Genomic DNA, 16,042 nt, shown 5'->3' on the forward strand with positions numbered 1-16,042 from the left:
CTTCTCATTGCTGTGGCTCCTCTTGCTGTGGAGTATGCATGGGCTTAGTTGCTCTGAGGCATGTGGGAATCTTCCCAGACCAGGGATTGAACCCATGTCTTTGCATTGGCAGGCAGATCCTTAGCTACTGAGCCATCAGGGACGTCTCCTATAAGCCTGTCATCTCTTTGCTGTTCCTTAAAAGGTATCCCTTTTCCTTCCCCCCTTTGCCCGCGCTTCACCCAAACAGAAGGAAATCAGCAAGGAATTCTGCTGAAAGAAGCCGGCAGGGCTGGGAGCCAGGCGGGCGTCCGACCTCAGAGGGCTCCCTCAGCCGTGGGGGTGTAGGTCGCCTTGGGGTATTGCTGAATCCAGTCTCCTCACCCTGAGAGTGTGGCTACCACTCGGTCCTATTTTCTGGAAGGCTCTAAGCTCTCTGACCAGGACTGGCTGCTCCTTTGCTTACCATGGTTACCCAGGACCATGAATGAAGTGTTATTCACGGATTCCTGGAGAATGTTGGAGCTGGTGTGTGTCCCTTGTGAGGAGATCTTTGATCAAGTCATTGTCACCCAAGATCCCTTGTAAGTCCCTGGCGCATGGGGCTCCTGAGGGAGTCAGAGGGAAGGCAGGAGGAAGGGCCTTCTCAAAGCCAAGCTGCTGGAGACTTGTGAGAACTCGAGGGTGGCCCTAGACTGCATTTCTAACAAGCTCAGGGTGGTGCGGGGCCGGCGGAGGGGGTCGCCTACGTGACCACATTGCAGTGGGGCCCACACCCTCTATCTCTGCAAGGCTCAGGGACAGAGGCTGGCACACGATCGCCCGCCTGCCATCTGTTTTATTGTTGGCTGTGCTCGGTCTCTGTTGTGGTGTGTGAGGGCTTCCTGTGCTGTGGAGCGTGAGCTCTAGAGCTCTCGGATTCTCTGGTTGAGATGCGCTGGCTTAGTTGCCCTGCAGAATATGAGATCTTAGTTCCCTGACCAAAGATTGAACCTGAGTCCCTTTATTTTTTTAATTGGAGGATAATCGCTTTTCAATGTTGCATTAGTTTCTGCTGTACAAGGTGAATTAGCTCTAAGTATACGTCTACCCCCGTCCTCTTGAGCCCCCTTCCCAGCACCCCCACCCCACCCCTCTAGGTCGTCTCAGAGCGCCGCGCCCTGCTCCCTGTGTCACGCGGCCTCTTCCCACCAGCCAGCTGTTTCACACGTGGTGGTGTGTAGATTTCAGCGCTGTGCTCTCCATCCGTCCCACCCTCTCCTTCCCCGGCTGTGTCCACAAGTGTGTTCTCTGTGTCTGCATCTCTATTCCTGTGAAAGGTGGATTCCTAACCACTGGACTGCCAGGGAAGTCCCTGCCGCCTGCTTCTGTAGTTCTCTTGGAACACAGTTACTCCCACCCTCCTGCGTGTGTCTGTGGCCCCTTTCATGCCCCAGGGGCAGAAGTGAGTCGTCGTGATGGAGATCATGTGGCCCAGAAAGCCCCAAAAGTTTACTCTGTAGCCTTTCCCAGAAAAAAACATGCCAGCCCTACTCTAGCATGTCCTTCACCCCTGAGCCCCATGGTTCTAACTACAAGAACAGACCCCACTGTCTTCCACTGGCTACATAGTCTTGGACCCTTAACTGCCAAGATGCCAACTCTGCTAAGCATCCTCTGGAGGAGAAAAATATGAGACTAGTAATGACTGCTGTTTACCTAGATCTTTGGAGATCACAAAATGCCTTCAGACCTTGCAGCACCTTGATAGTGTTATACCCATCTTATGGAGGCACAGACTGAGGCTTAGAGGGGACAGAAAGTTAGTGATGAACCTAGGTCTTTGGTTCTCTCTACCTCCCACTCTGCTTCTTGGATACAGCCCATGTTGGGTGCACTTGGTGTATTAGTCATCTGTTATGTGCATGCTAAATCGCTTGTCATGTCCAACTCTTTGAAACCCCATGGACTGTAGCCTGCCAGGCTCCTCTGTCCATGGGATTCTTCAGGCAAGAATACTGAAGTGGGTAGCCATTCTCTCTTCCAGAGTCTCTTCCTGACCTAGGGATCGAACCCACATCTCTTAACGTCTCCGGCTTTGGCAGGCAGGTTCTCTACCGCCAGCATCCCTGGGAAGCTCTTACTGTGGAACCGATTACCCCCAAGCGTCACAGCGTGAAACAGCAGTAAACACGTGTTACATGCGCAGTGTCTGTGGATCAGGAATTCAGGATCCGCTTAGCCGGGCAGTTCTGGCTCAGGTGTTTACCTGAGGGTCAGTCTGGTATCTTCGTGGGTTGCAGTCAGTTAAGGCTTGGCTGAGCCTGGACATCCACTTCCAAGGCAGTCGCTCACCTGGCTGGCAAGTTGGTGCAGGCTGCCGTGGGAGACCTTGTTCCTCTCTCTCTGGTTCTCCCCTCAAGACCGCTTGAGTGTGCTCACAACATGATCCTTTTCATGACTTAGTCTCCCAAATCACGCAGCATCATTTCTGCCATACACTGTTCATCAGAAGCATTTGAGGGACGCTTGTATCTAAAAGTGCATCAGAGAATTTGTAGATATGTTTTTAAATTTTTTTTTTAAACACCAGAAGCATTTTAATTGCTGCTGCTGCTTAGTCACTTCAGTCATGTGACCCTGTGGACTGTAGCCTGCTGGGCTCCTCTGTTCATGGGATTCTCCAGGCAAGAGCACTGGAGTGGGTGCCATGCCCTCCTCCAGAGGATCTTCCTGACCCAGGGATCGAACCTGGGTCTCCTGCATTGCTGGCAGATTCTTTACCGCTGAGCCACCAAGGAAGCCCATTTTGTCTTGGGGTATAGCCAGTTAACAGTGCTGTGTGGTTTCAGCTGAACAGTGAAAGGACTCAGCCATACCATATACATGGATCCATTCTCTCCCAAACCCCGCTCCCATTCATGCAGGCAACCTCCCATTAAACACAGATATATTTTTAAACCAGCCCAGTGTGCAGATTCCCATTCCATTGCCTGCTGGCACCATTGGGCTTCTGTGGATTCCCTCTGTGATTGAAATTTTTAAATATTTGCTTATTTATTTGACTGTCTAGTCTTAGTTGTGGCAGGTGGGGTCTTCATTGTATCATCCGGGATCTTTTGTTTCAGAGCATGGACTCTCTGGTTGTAGCACACGAGCTTAGCAGTTGCTCTGCAGCATGTAAGATCTTAGTTCCCTGACTGGGGCTTAAACCCGTGTCCCCTGCATTGCACAGTGGATTCTTAACCACCGGGCCAGCAGAGAAGGCCCCCTTAGTGATTTAATTGGCCGTACATGTCAGACTAAAGTTCTAAGTATAAGCAAGGTGAGGTCACAAAGTACTGGCATCACCTAGGCTCAAGCCTTGTTCTGCTCTGCAGCACCTGAAGGTCTCCTCTAGTGGTATTTGAGGAGGGGTCAAGGAGGGCCAGGGGGAGACACCCACTCTCTTGGGGTGTGTGGAAGTGGGAAGATGACCAAGAACAAAGTGGTTTAAAGCCCCACCACCCAAGCCGGGTCATTCAGATCTGCATCTCCTAGGTCCTGGCCGCCTACTCCCATTTGAAAACAGTTTTTCTAACCTGACCTTCCCCGCCTCCCAGATCAGAAAGCAGAGGCCCAAAGAGACACAGTTTCTTGTTGGCGAAAGCAGCAGGTATTTAAGCACACTTCCGTAAAACGTCATAGGGGTGTACAGATTAAATTTGCCTTTCCAAGTCTTTGTATTGATTAATCCTTATCGTAGCTGCTGCCTACATTTCTTGTCAAATCTCTTTTCCAGGCTACGTCTGGGTCTGATGGATAAGTCCTAGACCAAGTTCATACTTCTGTGTCTCGCCACCTCTGTGGAATGTGCTTCAAGTGGAAGAACTCCTCTAGACAGATGGTGAACTCTGATTTCTTCCCACTGAACAGGGACTGGAGCTCCTGAATCTTGCATAAGCAGGGTTTGGTCACCCTCTAGTGGATAAATGAAAAAGGTGGCCATGCTTGCTGAATAGAAATGCTGCTGATAATTGCTTTATAATATTGTAAAGCAGTTACCTTCCAATTAAAAGAAATCAAAAAAAGAAAAAATAGATTATTAAATTTAAGATACATACATTTGGCATATGGATGGAAAATTTCTTGAAATCTAATTTTAACTATCTACCATGTAAACTGGTATGTGATAAAACATAATTATTGATGATTACTAATAGGAACTTGGGCTTCCTTGGTGGCTCAGCTGGTAAAGAATCTGCCTTCAATGCAGGAGACCCAGCTTGATCCCTGGGTCGGGAAGATCCCCTGGAGAAGGGAATGGCAACCCACTCCAGTATTCTGGCCTGGAGAATTCCATGGACAGAGAAGCCTGGCAACCATGGGGTCGCAAAGAGTTGGACACGACTGCACAATAGAAACTCAAAAAAAAGAGAAGCACTGCTGATCTGTGACGTGGGAGTGACTCTAAACAAAGATCCACTGGTGTTGGGAGCCGTCATCTTGAGGAGTGTGTGGTTCTTTGATGGTGCAGAGAAGAGGTACAGGCTTATTGTTCTGTCATCTCCTGTGGCCCAATATATTAATAATCTGACTTATTTGCAACAATGCAGGAAACAAATAAAACAACAGTATGTGCACGTGTGTGTATTTCCTGATGCAGAGAGTAAGTACAATGGTCCACAGCGGTGGTCCCCACCCTTTTTGGCACCAGGGATCAGTTTGGGGCTGATCCAACCACATTACATTTATTGCGCGCTCTATTTCTATTATTATTATATCATCTCCACCTCAGATCATCAGGCATCAGATGTCAGAGGTTGGGGACCGTTGGTCAACAAGATTGGCTAAATTTTGTCTATAAAGGGCCAGGTGGTAGATACTTTAGGCTTTGCAGCCAAAAACCATGGACCCTGTCGTCATAGCATGAAAACAGCCTTAGATGGTGCTTACATGAATGAGCATTGGCTACATTTGTGGACTGTATGTAACAGGCAGTGGGCTGAGGGTAGCCATGGACCACTGTTATCAACCCCTGTGCAGAAGAAGGAACTGGACTGTGTTCATCTCTCACACAAGGTAGTCAAGTCCTCAGGGGCCGGCACTCATGCCCTGCTCGCCATTGGACCCTTGGGCACCCAGCACTGCGTCTGGCTTGCAGCAGAGATGCTCTGGTGTCAGCCTCCGTTGGGTCTCCACTGTGGCCTGCAGGTTTCGTCTAGTTGTGGTGAACAGGCCTCTCTCATCGTGGAGCAGGGGCTCTCGCTCACGCAGACTGAGTAGTTGTGCTCTGAGGGCTTAGTTGCTCCTTGGCATGTGGATCTTAGTTCCTGGACCAGGGATCGAACCTGCGTCCCCTGCAGCACTGGACCACCAGGGAAGTCCCTGCCTACTCAGTCTTCATCTGCTTCTGACCATCCAGATGTGGTTGGGACCTTGTGCTTAAAGGTCTTGTATCAGCCTAGTTTCCTTGTGTAGAACTTGTCACAGTTCATAGTCAGATATCCATTGGTGGACCTTCTCCAGAGGCAGAAATGTCTGCTCCACTCACCATGACACCACCAGGGCACACTCAGTGAGCTTTTTGATTGCATGTTGTCACATGTGTGTGGTATTAAACACAGCAAGAGGACACCACTCAGCATGGTTGTACTGTTCGGTTCTCTCCTTGCAGGACACCTAAGAGTAAATCTAGAGGAGCTGGTCTCCAGTGGTACTTTATTGCAAGGAATCAATATGGTAAATGATTTCAAGCCCCATGAGGTATTTCAGAGGTGTGCTGAGCTCACCTGCTGGATCAGCGCAGCTCCGAGGGGCAAAGGCAGCTGGGAACAGCTGGTACATTGCTCCCAGGGTAGCCTAGTTCGTCATCAGAAGTCACCTGTCTGTTTTGAAGACTGAAAGACAAATGGTAATCATGCTGGTTCCAGGCTAAAGTCAGAAAGAAATCAGCCAGCCGGTAGTGCCTAGAAGAGGCCCTGGCTCGTAAGAGGCGCTCAGTACACATTTGAGTAAACGAGGCCCTTTGACTCCTCTCTGCAGCGGAACAGCTATCACAGGCTCAGAGGCTTCACGGGCAGGAGAGTCCTCATGGACAAACTCAGTGTCATTTTTCAAAACCTAAGGCATCTCTTTCCTTGGTTCGCAGGACATAGGATATGGAAGCTAAGGCATCTCTTTCCTTGGTTCGCAGGACATAGGGTATGGAAGCTGTGCATGGGCGAGTACACGCAGGGGGCCAGCCGGGCTCAGTGACAGCCTCAAGAGGTCACCAGGTGGAAGGCTTTCAGTGTAAAACATTTTTCTTCATAGAAAAGCATGGATATCTGGTACCATTTGGGGGTGGGAGTGGGGATGGGGCAAGGAATCTTATTCCTCAAGGTAGTAATTGAAGAATTCAGTTCACTGCATCATCTCTATTGCTTTTCTTCTTTAAAATATATTTATTTAGCTGTGCTGAGTTTTAGTTGCAGCATGTGGGATCTTTAGTTGTGGCAGGTGGGATCTAAGTCCCTGACCAGGATTCAAACCCAGGACCCCTGCGTTGGGAGCTCAGAGTCTTAGCCACTGGACCACCAGGGAAGTCCCATCCCTATTGCTTTCCTCCTCCTTGTTATCATTTGTTCAGGTCAGTATCCAATATTTATTATCATCTCTATGTAAATATTAGACTCACATATTAGAGTGAACTCGTAACTACAAACAACTCCTGTAGTTTCTTTTGGTTTTCACTAAAGTCAGTAACATGCATAATTTTTAAAAATTTGCTCACTTGTCTTTGTAGCTAATTGCTCTCACATTTGTCCAGTAGCCTTTCAGTAAAGTCTCCCACAAGCCAGTCCCATCAGATAATCAGAGTTCTCATTTTTCACTTGGACAAATTTCTCCGGGGGATCTCCCTTCACCTTGAAACTCCTGCCTTTCTGTTGGGCTGAATGTCTTGTTCCCTGGATCCCTTATCGTCCTCTTTCTTGGCTTCCTGCCTCACTTGGGGTGGAGCAAGTTCCCCAGTAGTCTCACCAGGTGAAAAAGTAGGGAAAATAACATTCAGCGCGGTGCTGATGGCCGTCACCATGCCTGTCTTTTGAGTCACTTGGCTCCAGTCTGACCTGGTTACCATCCACGCCTGGGTGCCTGTCATGTCTAGATTTCCCCTCCTCTGGGGGCTTACCAGAGTTCTGTTGGCTTACTCTTTTGTTCCTCCTTTAGAGTTTATGACCTCATTTTGTTGGGTCATATCCTTCAGTAGATTCCTGAGAAAGAATGTGTGGAAGGTGGATTTTTTTAGACATTGCGTATCTGAAAAAAAAAAAAAGTGTCTGCCTCTTGCTCTTCATTGGTAATTTTCCTGGGTCATTTCTGGGTTAGAAATCACTTTCCCATCTGAAACCATTTGCCATTATTTTCTAACATCCTGTCTGCTTTTGGAAACAGTGAAAAGCCATTCTGGTTTCTGATCCTTGGTGGATCTTTGGTCGTTTGAAGCATCTTTGCACCTGAGGTTCTAAGACTTCATGCTGAGCCTCAGTTGAGTCTGTTTTCATCCATTGTGCTGGGTACTCGGGGGAGCCCCTTCTAGGTGGACATTCATCCAAGCTTCAGAAAAATATGTTACTTTGGTCTCCTTTCCTATTCATCTCATTCTGATGAAAGTTTTCAAAGGGTTTGGGAAAGGAACAAAATTAGATTCTTGTGTTCATTTTGACATCTTTCCCCCCAAACCTAAAATATATGCCAAAGCTATAGGAATTGGCCCTGGCATAGCAGTGCTAGGTGGAGGCAATAGGGCTTCCCTGGTGGCTCAGCGGTAAAGAACCTGCCTGCCAATGCAGGAAACACAGGATATGCAGGTTCAATCCCTGGGTCGAGAAGATCCCCTGGAGGAGGAAATGGCAACCAGCTTCAGTATTCTTGCCAGGAAAATCCCATGGACAGAGGAGCCTGGTGGGCTAAGGTCCTTGGGGTCGCAAAGAGTTGGACACGACTGAGCGACTGAGCACAGCACATTAGCAGTCAATACAGATGAGTAGAATAGAACAAAGATTTCAGACACTGACCACCAGTATGTGATAACAGATCACCTGACCATTTGCGAGAAACAAATAAAATTGAACCGTCTTCACCCCATTTGTAGAACTCAGTTCTAGTTTGTTTACAGATTAAGCAAACACACAAAGCTCTCAGAAAATATCAGAGAATATTTTTATGATATTGGTTCTGAGGAAGCCCTTCCTAAGCACATAGGAATAAAAGAAAGCTCAACCTATTAATAGTGTAAAAATTTTAAACTCCCATGTGACTGAAGACTGAAGTTTAAAAAGTAAACTGGATGGGAAAAGATTGCCGCCTGTGTTGCTGGTTCCCGTTCCTGTTATGTAAATATTTCTACAGATCAGCAAGGACATGGTTTTGTACAAATATCAGTAAATCAGAACTGGAAGTGGCTAATAAGCCTTTGAAAAGATGCTCTTCCATCCTCACGAATGATCAGGACAACTCGAACTAAAAGAAGAAGGATCCTGTACATCACTGGTTCTTAGTGTGCAGTCCCTGGACCCACAGCACCGTTTGGGAATTTGTTAGAAACGCAGATTCTCAGGTCCCTTCCTAGATCTACTGATCACAAGCTCTGGCACGGAGCCTCTTCGCCTGAGGGTTAGTGAGCCTTTCCGGTGATTCTCTGATGTTGAGAACTGGTGCTGTGAAAACACGGTGGTCAATGTCGTGGATGAAACTCACGTCGCTGAGTGAGAGAAACCACGCATGGGGGTGTGGCCAATAAGATTCCATGTCTTTCAAGTTCCAGACCAGGGATGGTAGAAACCAGGGGACTTGCTCCCCTCGGAGGAAGGAAGAAGTTAACCGGGAGTGAGGGTGGAGCCCCCAGGTGCCCTGTTTCTTGAGATGGATGCTGGTGACACAGGTTAGTCCAGTTTGTGAAAATCCAGGGAGCTGCTCGCTTAGGGTTTGTGCACTTTTCTCTGCACTGTGCTTCAGCCCAGCAGTGAAAGGCAAAACATGAGCTCTCTCTCTCTCTCTCTTTTTTAAAACCAGGTTTTTAATCATTTACGACCTGGGCATTTAATGAGGTTGGAAAGGAAGAGCCGGCATGCTCTGATGAGATGAGTTAGCACAAGATTTTTAATGGCTAATTTGACAGTACTTCTGAAGCTTAAAATAGCCTAGAAATTGCATTTCTAAGACTATTATCCGGGAATTTGGGTTTGCAGGGATATACATTCTATAAGAATGTTCCCTGGACATGTTTTGTAGAAGCATAAAGGTGACAACTTAAATTTTTCTCCATAGGGAGCAGGTCCCATGAATTATGGAAAGCTGGGCCGCTGTTAGAATCGACGTAGATCTGGAAGGAGGGCCTCCGTGGTATGGCTGACCGAAAGACAGAAGTTATAGGCATCATATACCGAGTGATCCATATTTTTAAAGGAAAAAGAAAAGGATTTGCAGGTGGTAATGATAGTGATAAATGCAAGTGAAAGAAGTTAAGAAGGGTAGACATAAAATTTTTATGTTGGTTTCTCTTGAGAATTTACAGCTGGTAGCTGGGGTTATAACTTCTTCGTGTGCTTTATATATGCTTCGTCTGCTGCCAGGTTCATTTTTGCCTGCATTTATCACTCTCAAAAGGTTTTTTTAGGTCTCAGATTTACGATTCCAAAAAAAGTGTTAGCCTAAATAATGCTTGTCAGTGAAAAACAAACAGTATTTTTGAAGTCTGAGCAAATAAAGATGAAGAGTTTGTCTTAAATACACACACACACACCCCACCCCCAAGGAGATGAGCGTTTTTGTAGAGTGGTTTTCATCAGCGTTGGTTATAGTGAGAGACAAAAGTTGCTTCTGGGTGTGTTTCAGTTGCCCAAGAAATTCACTCAAGTAGGAATTTTCTTGAAGACAATTTTCAAGAAAACTGTCTTTTCTTGACAGTTCTTTTCCTGTGTTTGCTGATGAGATCTTGGGTGAAAGATTCCTACTCTTTGGCAGACTGCTCAGAGATATCGTCCTTGTCTGTAAAAGATGACCACTGCTAGCACGTTAGAGCATCTCTGGACAGTGGCCCCCACTTGCTTTTAATAATTGAAAGCATTTTCACATTCAGAGTCAAGAGCTCTTAGTTAAGCCCATGTAGCTGGAGTTGACTCATTGGAAAAGACTGATGCTGGGAGGGATTGGGGGCAGGAGAAAAAGGGGACGACAGAGGATGAGATGGTTGGATGGCATCACCGACTTCATGGACATGCGTTTGGGTGGACTCCGGGAGTTGGTGATGGACAGGGAGGCCTGGCGTGCTGTGGTTCATGGGGTCACAAAGAGTCGGACACGACTGAGTGACTGAACTGAACTGAACTGAGGTGGATGTGAGTTTATCCTGGCAACTCTGAAACCCTTGCACGCTCCTAGAGAGACACCAGCCCCATTAGCAGTGGGTCCTCCCATGGTTATTTCCTGGGTGAAATAACCTGGGTCAACAAAGGACCCTTCCCACCCCTTCAGTTTGAATCAAGAAGCCCTTGATGTTATTTCGGATCCTGCCATGCCAGATGACATGTGTTACCTGTCCTATTGATACAATGGAATGTCACATCTGTGTGTGTAGGTTACCGCCAGTTATGATGAATTCTGGACCATAACCCCAGGGGTGTGCATCTTGACACTTTCTGGAGTTTTATCCTGTTTGATACTTCTTCGCTTTCAATAAATTCCTTTGCCACAGGTGTGAGCCCCAAAGTACATAAACACTTCTTTGGATTCACATATGACATCAGGCAGATAAAAGAACCTCAGCTTTCAGCTCCAAGGAGGGAAAGTAGCAGTGTTCAGAGTCTACTCTCTGTTCCCCAGTGCAGACATCCAGACTTGGACAGGGAGGTGGGCTTGTCTCCATGAGCACTTTCAAAGGTCCCCCAGAAACCTGTCTTAGTGATGCTCACTAAATGATGCTCACAGGAAGTCTTCCTTCCTAAAGCAGGGCCTGAACTCTTCCCCTGGACCATCCACTTCTAATCCCATCCTGAGGTCCCAGGCTCGCTCCAATGAGATAGGTTGTAACCTGAGCCCAGGTCAGCCCTGCTAACCTGTTCGTATATTTCATCTTTTCAGCTGAGGAGGTGACACCCTAATCCACTGAGGAGTTTTTCCAGAGACTCGGGTGTAATTCCATTTTATTGTAACCTAGTCCATCAAAGCCGTGAAGGTCCTGACTCCTTCTGAAATTTGCCTTGAATCATTCACTTCCTAGTACTCACCAGCGTCTTAATCTTAAACACATCGTCTTCTTCTTCCACTTGGATTATTACAACAGTCTCTGAATTTGTCTCTCCAACCCCCACCCAGCCACCTACATGCCCGTTCTTGCCATGTAGCCAAAGTGATCTAACAAAAACTTAACCTGTTTATATCATTGTCTTGCTCAAAACCCTCCCTTAGTTCGTAGGATAAAGTCCAAAGTCCTTAGGTGTCCTGGCCCGCAGAATCTGACCACCGCCAAGCCTTCTAACATCTTGTACCCATGTCCTAACATCCTCCACTTTTCTACAGGTTCTAGAAGGCCCTTCCCCTGCAGCTCTCTGCTCGCATCATGCCCTCTGCCTGGGACAGCATCCACCCAGCCGTCTTTGTAGCTCTTAGTGGGTCTTCAGGCTCTTCCTCAGCATGGCCTCCTCTGATACTTGCCGTTCCTGCCCGCAAGCTCACAGCCCTGTTAGAGACTCTGGTCACACCCTTTATTTCCTTCATAGCGTGTTCACGATTGTGACTGTTCGTATATCTCCCCTCACGAGGCTCTTAAGTGGTGCATGAGCTAGTCTGCTCAGTTCCTGCCTGGCTCTGTCCTCAGGGCCCATGAGCAGGAAGCCTGGCCTGTGGTAGGTGCTCAGCTGTCAAGGCCGAATGACCAGAGTGATCAGAGTCCGTTTTGTGTCACAGCCCACGGAGAGAGCTGAGACAGGAAGGAAGCTGCTTGCTCTGTCATACAGCACCCAGCGTCCACCCCGGACACCTGATGCTATCTCCTGGGGATAGGTTTTAGATGCCAGCATTCCTGTGACTCAGGAATGAAGTCCTCCGGGCCCTGGAAGCGCTGGGTGGGAGACGTACACTTTGTTGTGGCCTCCCTCCTTGAGGACCGGGAATCCCCACAGTATGGGTCAGCATCCTTTCTCCACTCAGTGCTGACATGACAGAGCTTCGGGCTCGCCCTGCCCTGCAGCAGCGGTGAAGCCGGGCAACTGTTGCTGGAATAAACCCATGGCTTGTTTCTTGCCCCCTTGATGGGTATCGGGAACAGATCCCAGCCACAGATGTGTGTTGTTTTGTCCGTCTTTATCAGCATTAACATTTGTTGATGTTCATTCATTCATTTATGCATGCCTGCATGCCGCACCTTGAGACTTGTGGGATCTGCAGTCCATGGGGTCTCAGAGTCGGACACGACTGAGCGACTTCACTTTCACTTTCATGCATTGGAGAAGGAAATGGCAACCCACCCTAGTGTTCTTGCCTGGAGAATCCCAGGGACGGAGGAGCCTGGTGGGCTGCCGTCTATGGGGTTGCACAGAGTCGGACACGACTGAAGTGACTTAGCAACAGCAGCAGCAGCAGTTCCCTGACCAAGGATCGAGCCCAGGCCCTCACAGTGAGAGTGTTGCGTCCTAACCACCGGACGGACTGCCGGGGAATTCCAGGGCTGGCATTTAAAAATCAAGATTATCAGCACGTACAAACTTGAGTTTCTGTGTTCTCCTGTGGGTAGGCAGGGAGAAAGATCGAGAAAACCAGCCCACAACAATTGGCAGGAGCTGGGCAGAGACAAGGGGTGGGCTTCCTGTTCGCCTGGTCTCTGCGCAGCCTGCTCTGCTCTGTTCATTTTACCTTTCTGATATTTGCGGTAATGTAAGTTTGCCCCCAGTCACATTTGTTACATGTATCCATATGAATGCATGAAAGTTGTAGTTGACACTTTGTCTAATTGTTTTTTTCCTCTGTGTCCACTTCCTCCTCCTCCTCTGTTTTCTTTTCCATCTCCCTTTTCCTTCCCACTGCCTTTCCCGCTTGACAGGTTCTGGGACTGCTGGTGTGGACGCTCATCGCTGGAACAGAGTACTTCCGGGTCCCTGCCTTTGGCTGGGTCATGTTCGTAGCTGTGTTTTACTGGGTCCTCACCGTCTTCTTCCTCATCATCTACCTAACGATGACCTACACCAGGATCCCCCAGGTGCCCTGGACCACGGTGGTAAGCAAACCACGAGTGTTCTTCCTGTCCGTTGCCCCTTAGGTGGGATGGAGTTTAGTCCTCCAGTCAATTTGCGATGGTCTCTATGCCAGGGAAGCAGAGGGCAAAGCCAGGGAGAGCCCAGCACCAGTGTTTTACACCTGAGTGTGGAGCATCATGTTGGAAGGTCCAGGAATTCCTTTTAGGCAAAGTAGCCAAGCGGTCCTCAGAAGACTGAACCAAGAGAAGCTCTGTTCTCTTGTGTAACCTCTTGTTTTATTAATTCTCAATAAACAGTGACACCTGGATACAGGTGTGTCAGGGCACAGCCGCAGTAGATCTTTCATCCTTCCAACCCCTTCTGATGTCGTGGCTTTAACTCTTTGGGCAGCAGAGTTCTTTGATAGTGAGATGCAAAGAGTTAGAATGAAAAATGAAAGGCACTGCTAGAACAACGAGGTGTGCTCATATTTGGGAGCAGGAGCGGTCAAAAGTGACTGGACTGTGGTCCTGACTCCATGCGGGATGCAGGACAGCAAAGGGAAACACAGAGTCCAGAGATGCGGGCCGTGGATAGGTAAGAGGACATATAGATTACAGAACCGTAATCTGCTTGGACGCCAGAACAATACCCTAGACCTTCGGTGACAGAAATTTCTTGCAGTTCTAGAGGCTAGACGTGTAGGATCAGGTGTCAGCAGAGCTGGTTTCTGGTGAGAGCTCTCTTCCTGGCTTGCAGATGCCTGCCAGTCTTGCTGTGTCCTCACATGGCAGAGAGAGAGGAGAGGATGTGAACTCCCTTTCATTTCTTAGAATGAAATGACCCTCCTCTGACCCTAAATACCTCAAAGGCTCCTTAACCGAATACTATCTATCACTATCTATCGCATTGAGGGCTAGGGCTTTAGCATATGAATTTGAGGGAAAAACATTCTCTCCATAATATTCTGCCCACCCAAATCACACCCATCTCACATGCAAAGTGCATCCATCTCAGCGTCCCTCAAACTCATTCGAGCATCAACTAAAATCTAGGTCCAAAGTCTCCTTTTAAGGGACTTCCCTGGTGCTCCATGGTTAAGACTTCACACTTCAGTGCAGGGGACATGCGCTTGATCCTTGATCAGGGAATTAAGATCCCTCATGCCGCATGTAAAAATAAATAAAACAAAAAATAAAGATAAATCAGACAGGTGCTAATCCTGCTTAAAAAACAACCGCCCCCACCCAAACCAAAGTCTCCTTTAAATATTATCTGTGTCAGATACGGGTGAGACTTGAGGTACAGTTCACCCTGAGGCAAAATTCCTCTCCAGCTATGAACCTGTGAAACCAGGCAAGTTGAGTGCTTCCAAAATACAATGGTGGGACAGACACTCCCGTTTCAAAAGGGAGAAATAGGAAAGAAGGAAGGGGTGACAGGTCTCCAGCAAGCCCAGAAAGTTACAAGGCAAATTCCATCTGATCTTAAGGCTCCATAATAATCCTTTTGGTTCAGTGCGCTATCTTCTGGATCCACCTGGAGAGCACTATCACCCCAGTGCCTCTGCAGGGTCCCTCCCAGAAACCAGAGAGGTAGCCCCACCCTTTGAAACTGAGGAGGAACCAGCCTGCCCAGTGGGCCCATGACAGGAGTGCCAGCCCCGACGATCTCTGAATCGCCTTTCTTTTTGTGAAAGATAAAGCTGTGTCTCAGTCATATAGTTCTGTGGTTCTGTCCTACAGAATCCAAGAAGTTCAGCACCCCTCCTTCATTCTGGCCTGTCTCCATCCCCTTCTGTTCTAACTGGCAGTGTTTCTACTGGTATAATCCCTTACTTATTCGTGGCTTCTACTGAGATTATTATTCAATTGCTAAGTCATGTCCAACTTTTTGTGACCCCATGGGCTGCAGCACACCAGGCTTCCCTGTCCTTCACCATCTCCCGGAGTTTGCTCAAACTCATGTCCACTGAGTCGACGATGCCATCCAACCATCTCATCCTCTGTTGCCCCCTTCTCCTGCCTTCAGTCTTTCCCAGTATCAGGGTCTTTCCCAGTGAATCTGTTCTTTGCAATCAGGTGGCCAGAGTATTTGGAGCTTCAGCATCAGCCCTTCCAATGAATATTCAGGGTTGATTTCTTTTAAGATTGACTGGCTGGATCTCCTTGCAGTCCAAAGGACTCTTAAGAATCTTTTCCAACACCACAGTTCCAAAGCATCAGTTCTTCAGCACTCACTCTTCCTTATGGTCCAACTCGCACATCCATATATGACCACTGGAAAAACAATAGCTTTGACTAGACAGATCTTTGTTGGCAAAGTAATGTCTCTGCTTTTTAACACACTGTCTAGGTTGGTCATAGTTTTTCTTGTTACAGCCACACTTTAATTCTAGTTCCAAAATCTGTACCCAACTCTCTGCCCCAAATTCTGTATTCATCAGGGTTCTCTAGAGAAATAGAAGTAATAGAATGTTTATCTATATAAAAAGATTTGCTCCAAGAATCAGCTCATGGGCTTATGGAGCCTGAGACATCCCAAGACCTGCAGACAGCAAGTTGGAGGCCCAGGAGAGCTAAGAGGCCTGAGAACCAGGAGAGCTGCTGGTGTAAGTTCTAATCCAAAAGCTAGCAGGCTTGAGACCCAAGAAGACCTGAAGTTTCAGTTGAAGTCCAAAAGCAGGAACAAAGACTGGTGGTCCGAGCTTAAGGCAGTCTGGCAGAAGTTCCCTCTCACTCACAGGGAGGCCAGCCTTTTTTTGTAGTCAGGCCATTACTGACTAGGGTGAGGCCCACCCATACTAGGAAGGGCAATCTGCTTTACCCAGTCGGTCTACTGATTCAAGCATTGATCTTATCTAAAAACACCTTGATACACATCCAGAATAG

At 47.8% G+C, this 16,042-nt stretch overlaps 1 protein-coding gene across 2 annotated transcripts in view; it reads left to right on the forward strand.

Annotated features, from left to right (window-relative positions):
* The window catches only part of CMTM8 (CKLF like MARVEL transmembrane domain containing 8), a 93,961-nt gene that overhangs the window by 73,890 nt on the left and 4,029 nt on the right, over positions 1–16,042 (forward strand). For both annotated transcript variants that reach the window (XM_055558836.1, XM_055558838.1), the window contains exon 2: positions 13,019–13,192. In XM_055558836.1, coding sequence (XP_055414811.1) covers positions 13,019–13,192 — 174 coding nt within the window. The remainder of the gene's footprint in view (positions 1–13,018; positions 13,193–16,042) is intronic.

Source organism: Bubalus kerabau, chromosome 20 (genome assembly GCF_029407905.1).
Source record: "Bubalus kerabau isolate K-KA32 ecotype Philippines breed swamp buffalo chromosome 20, PCC_UOA_SB_1v2, whole genome shotgun sequence".
Lineage (NCBI taxonomy): Eukaryota > Metazoa > Chordata > Mammalia > Artiodactyla > Bovidae > Bubalus > Bubalus kerabau.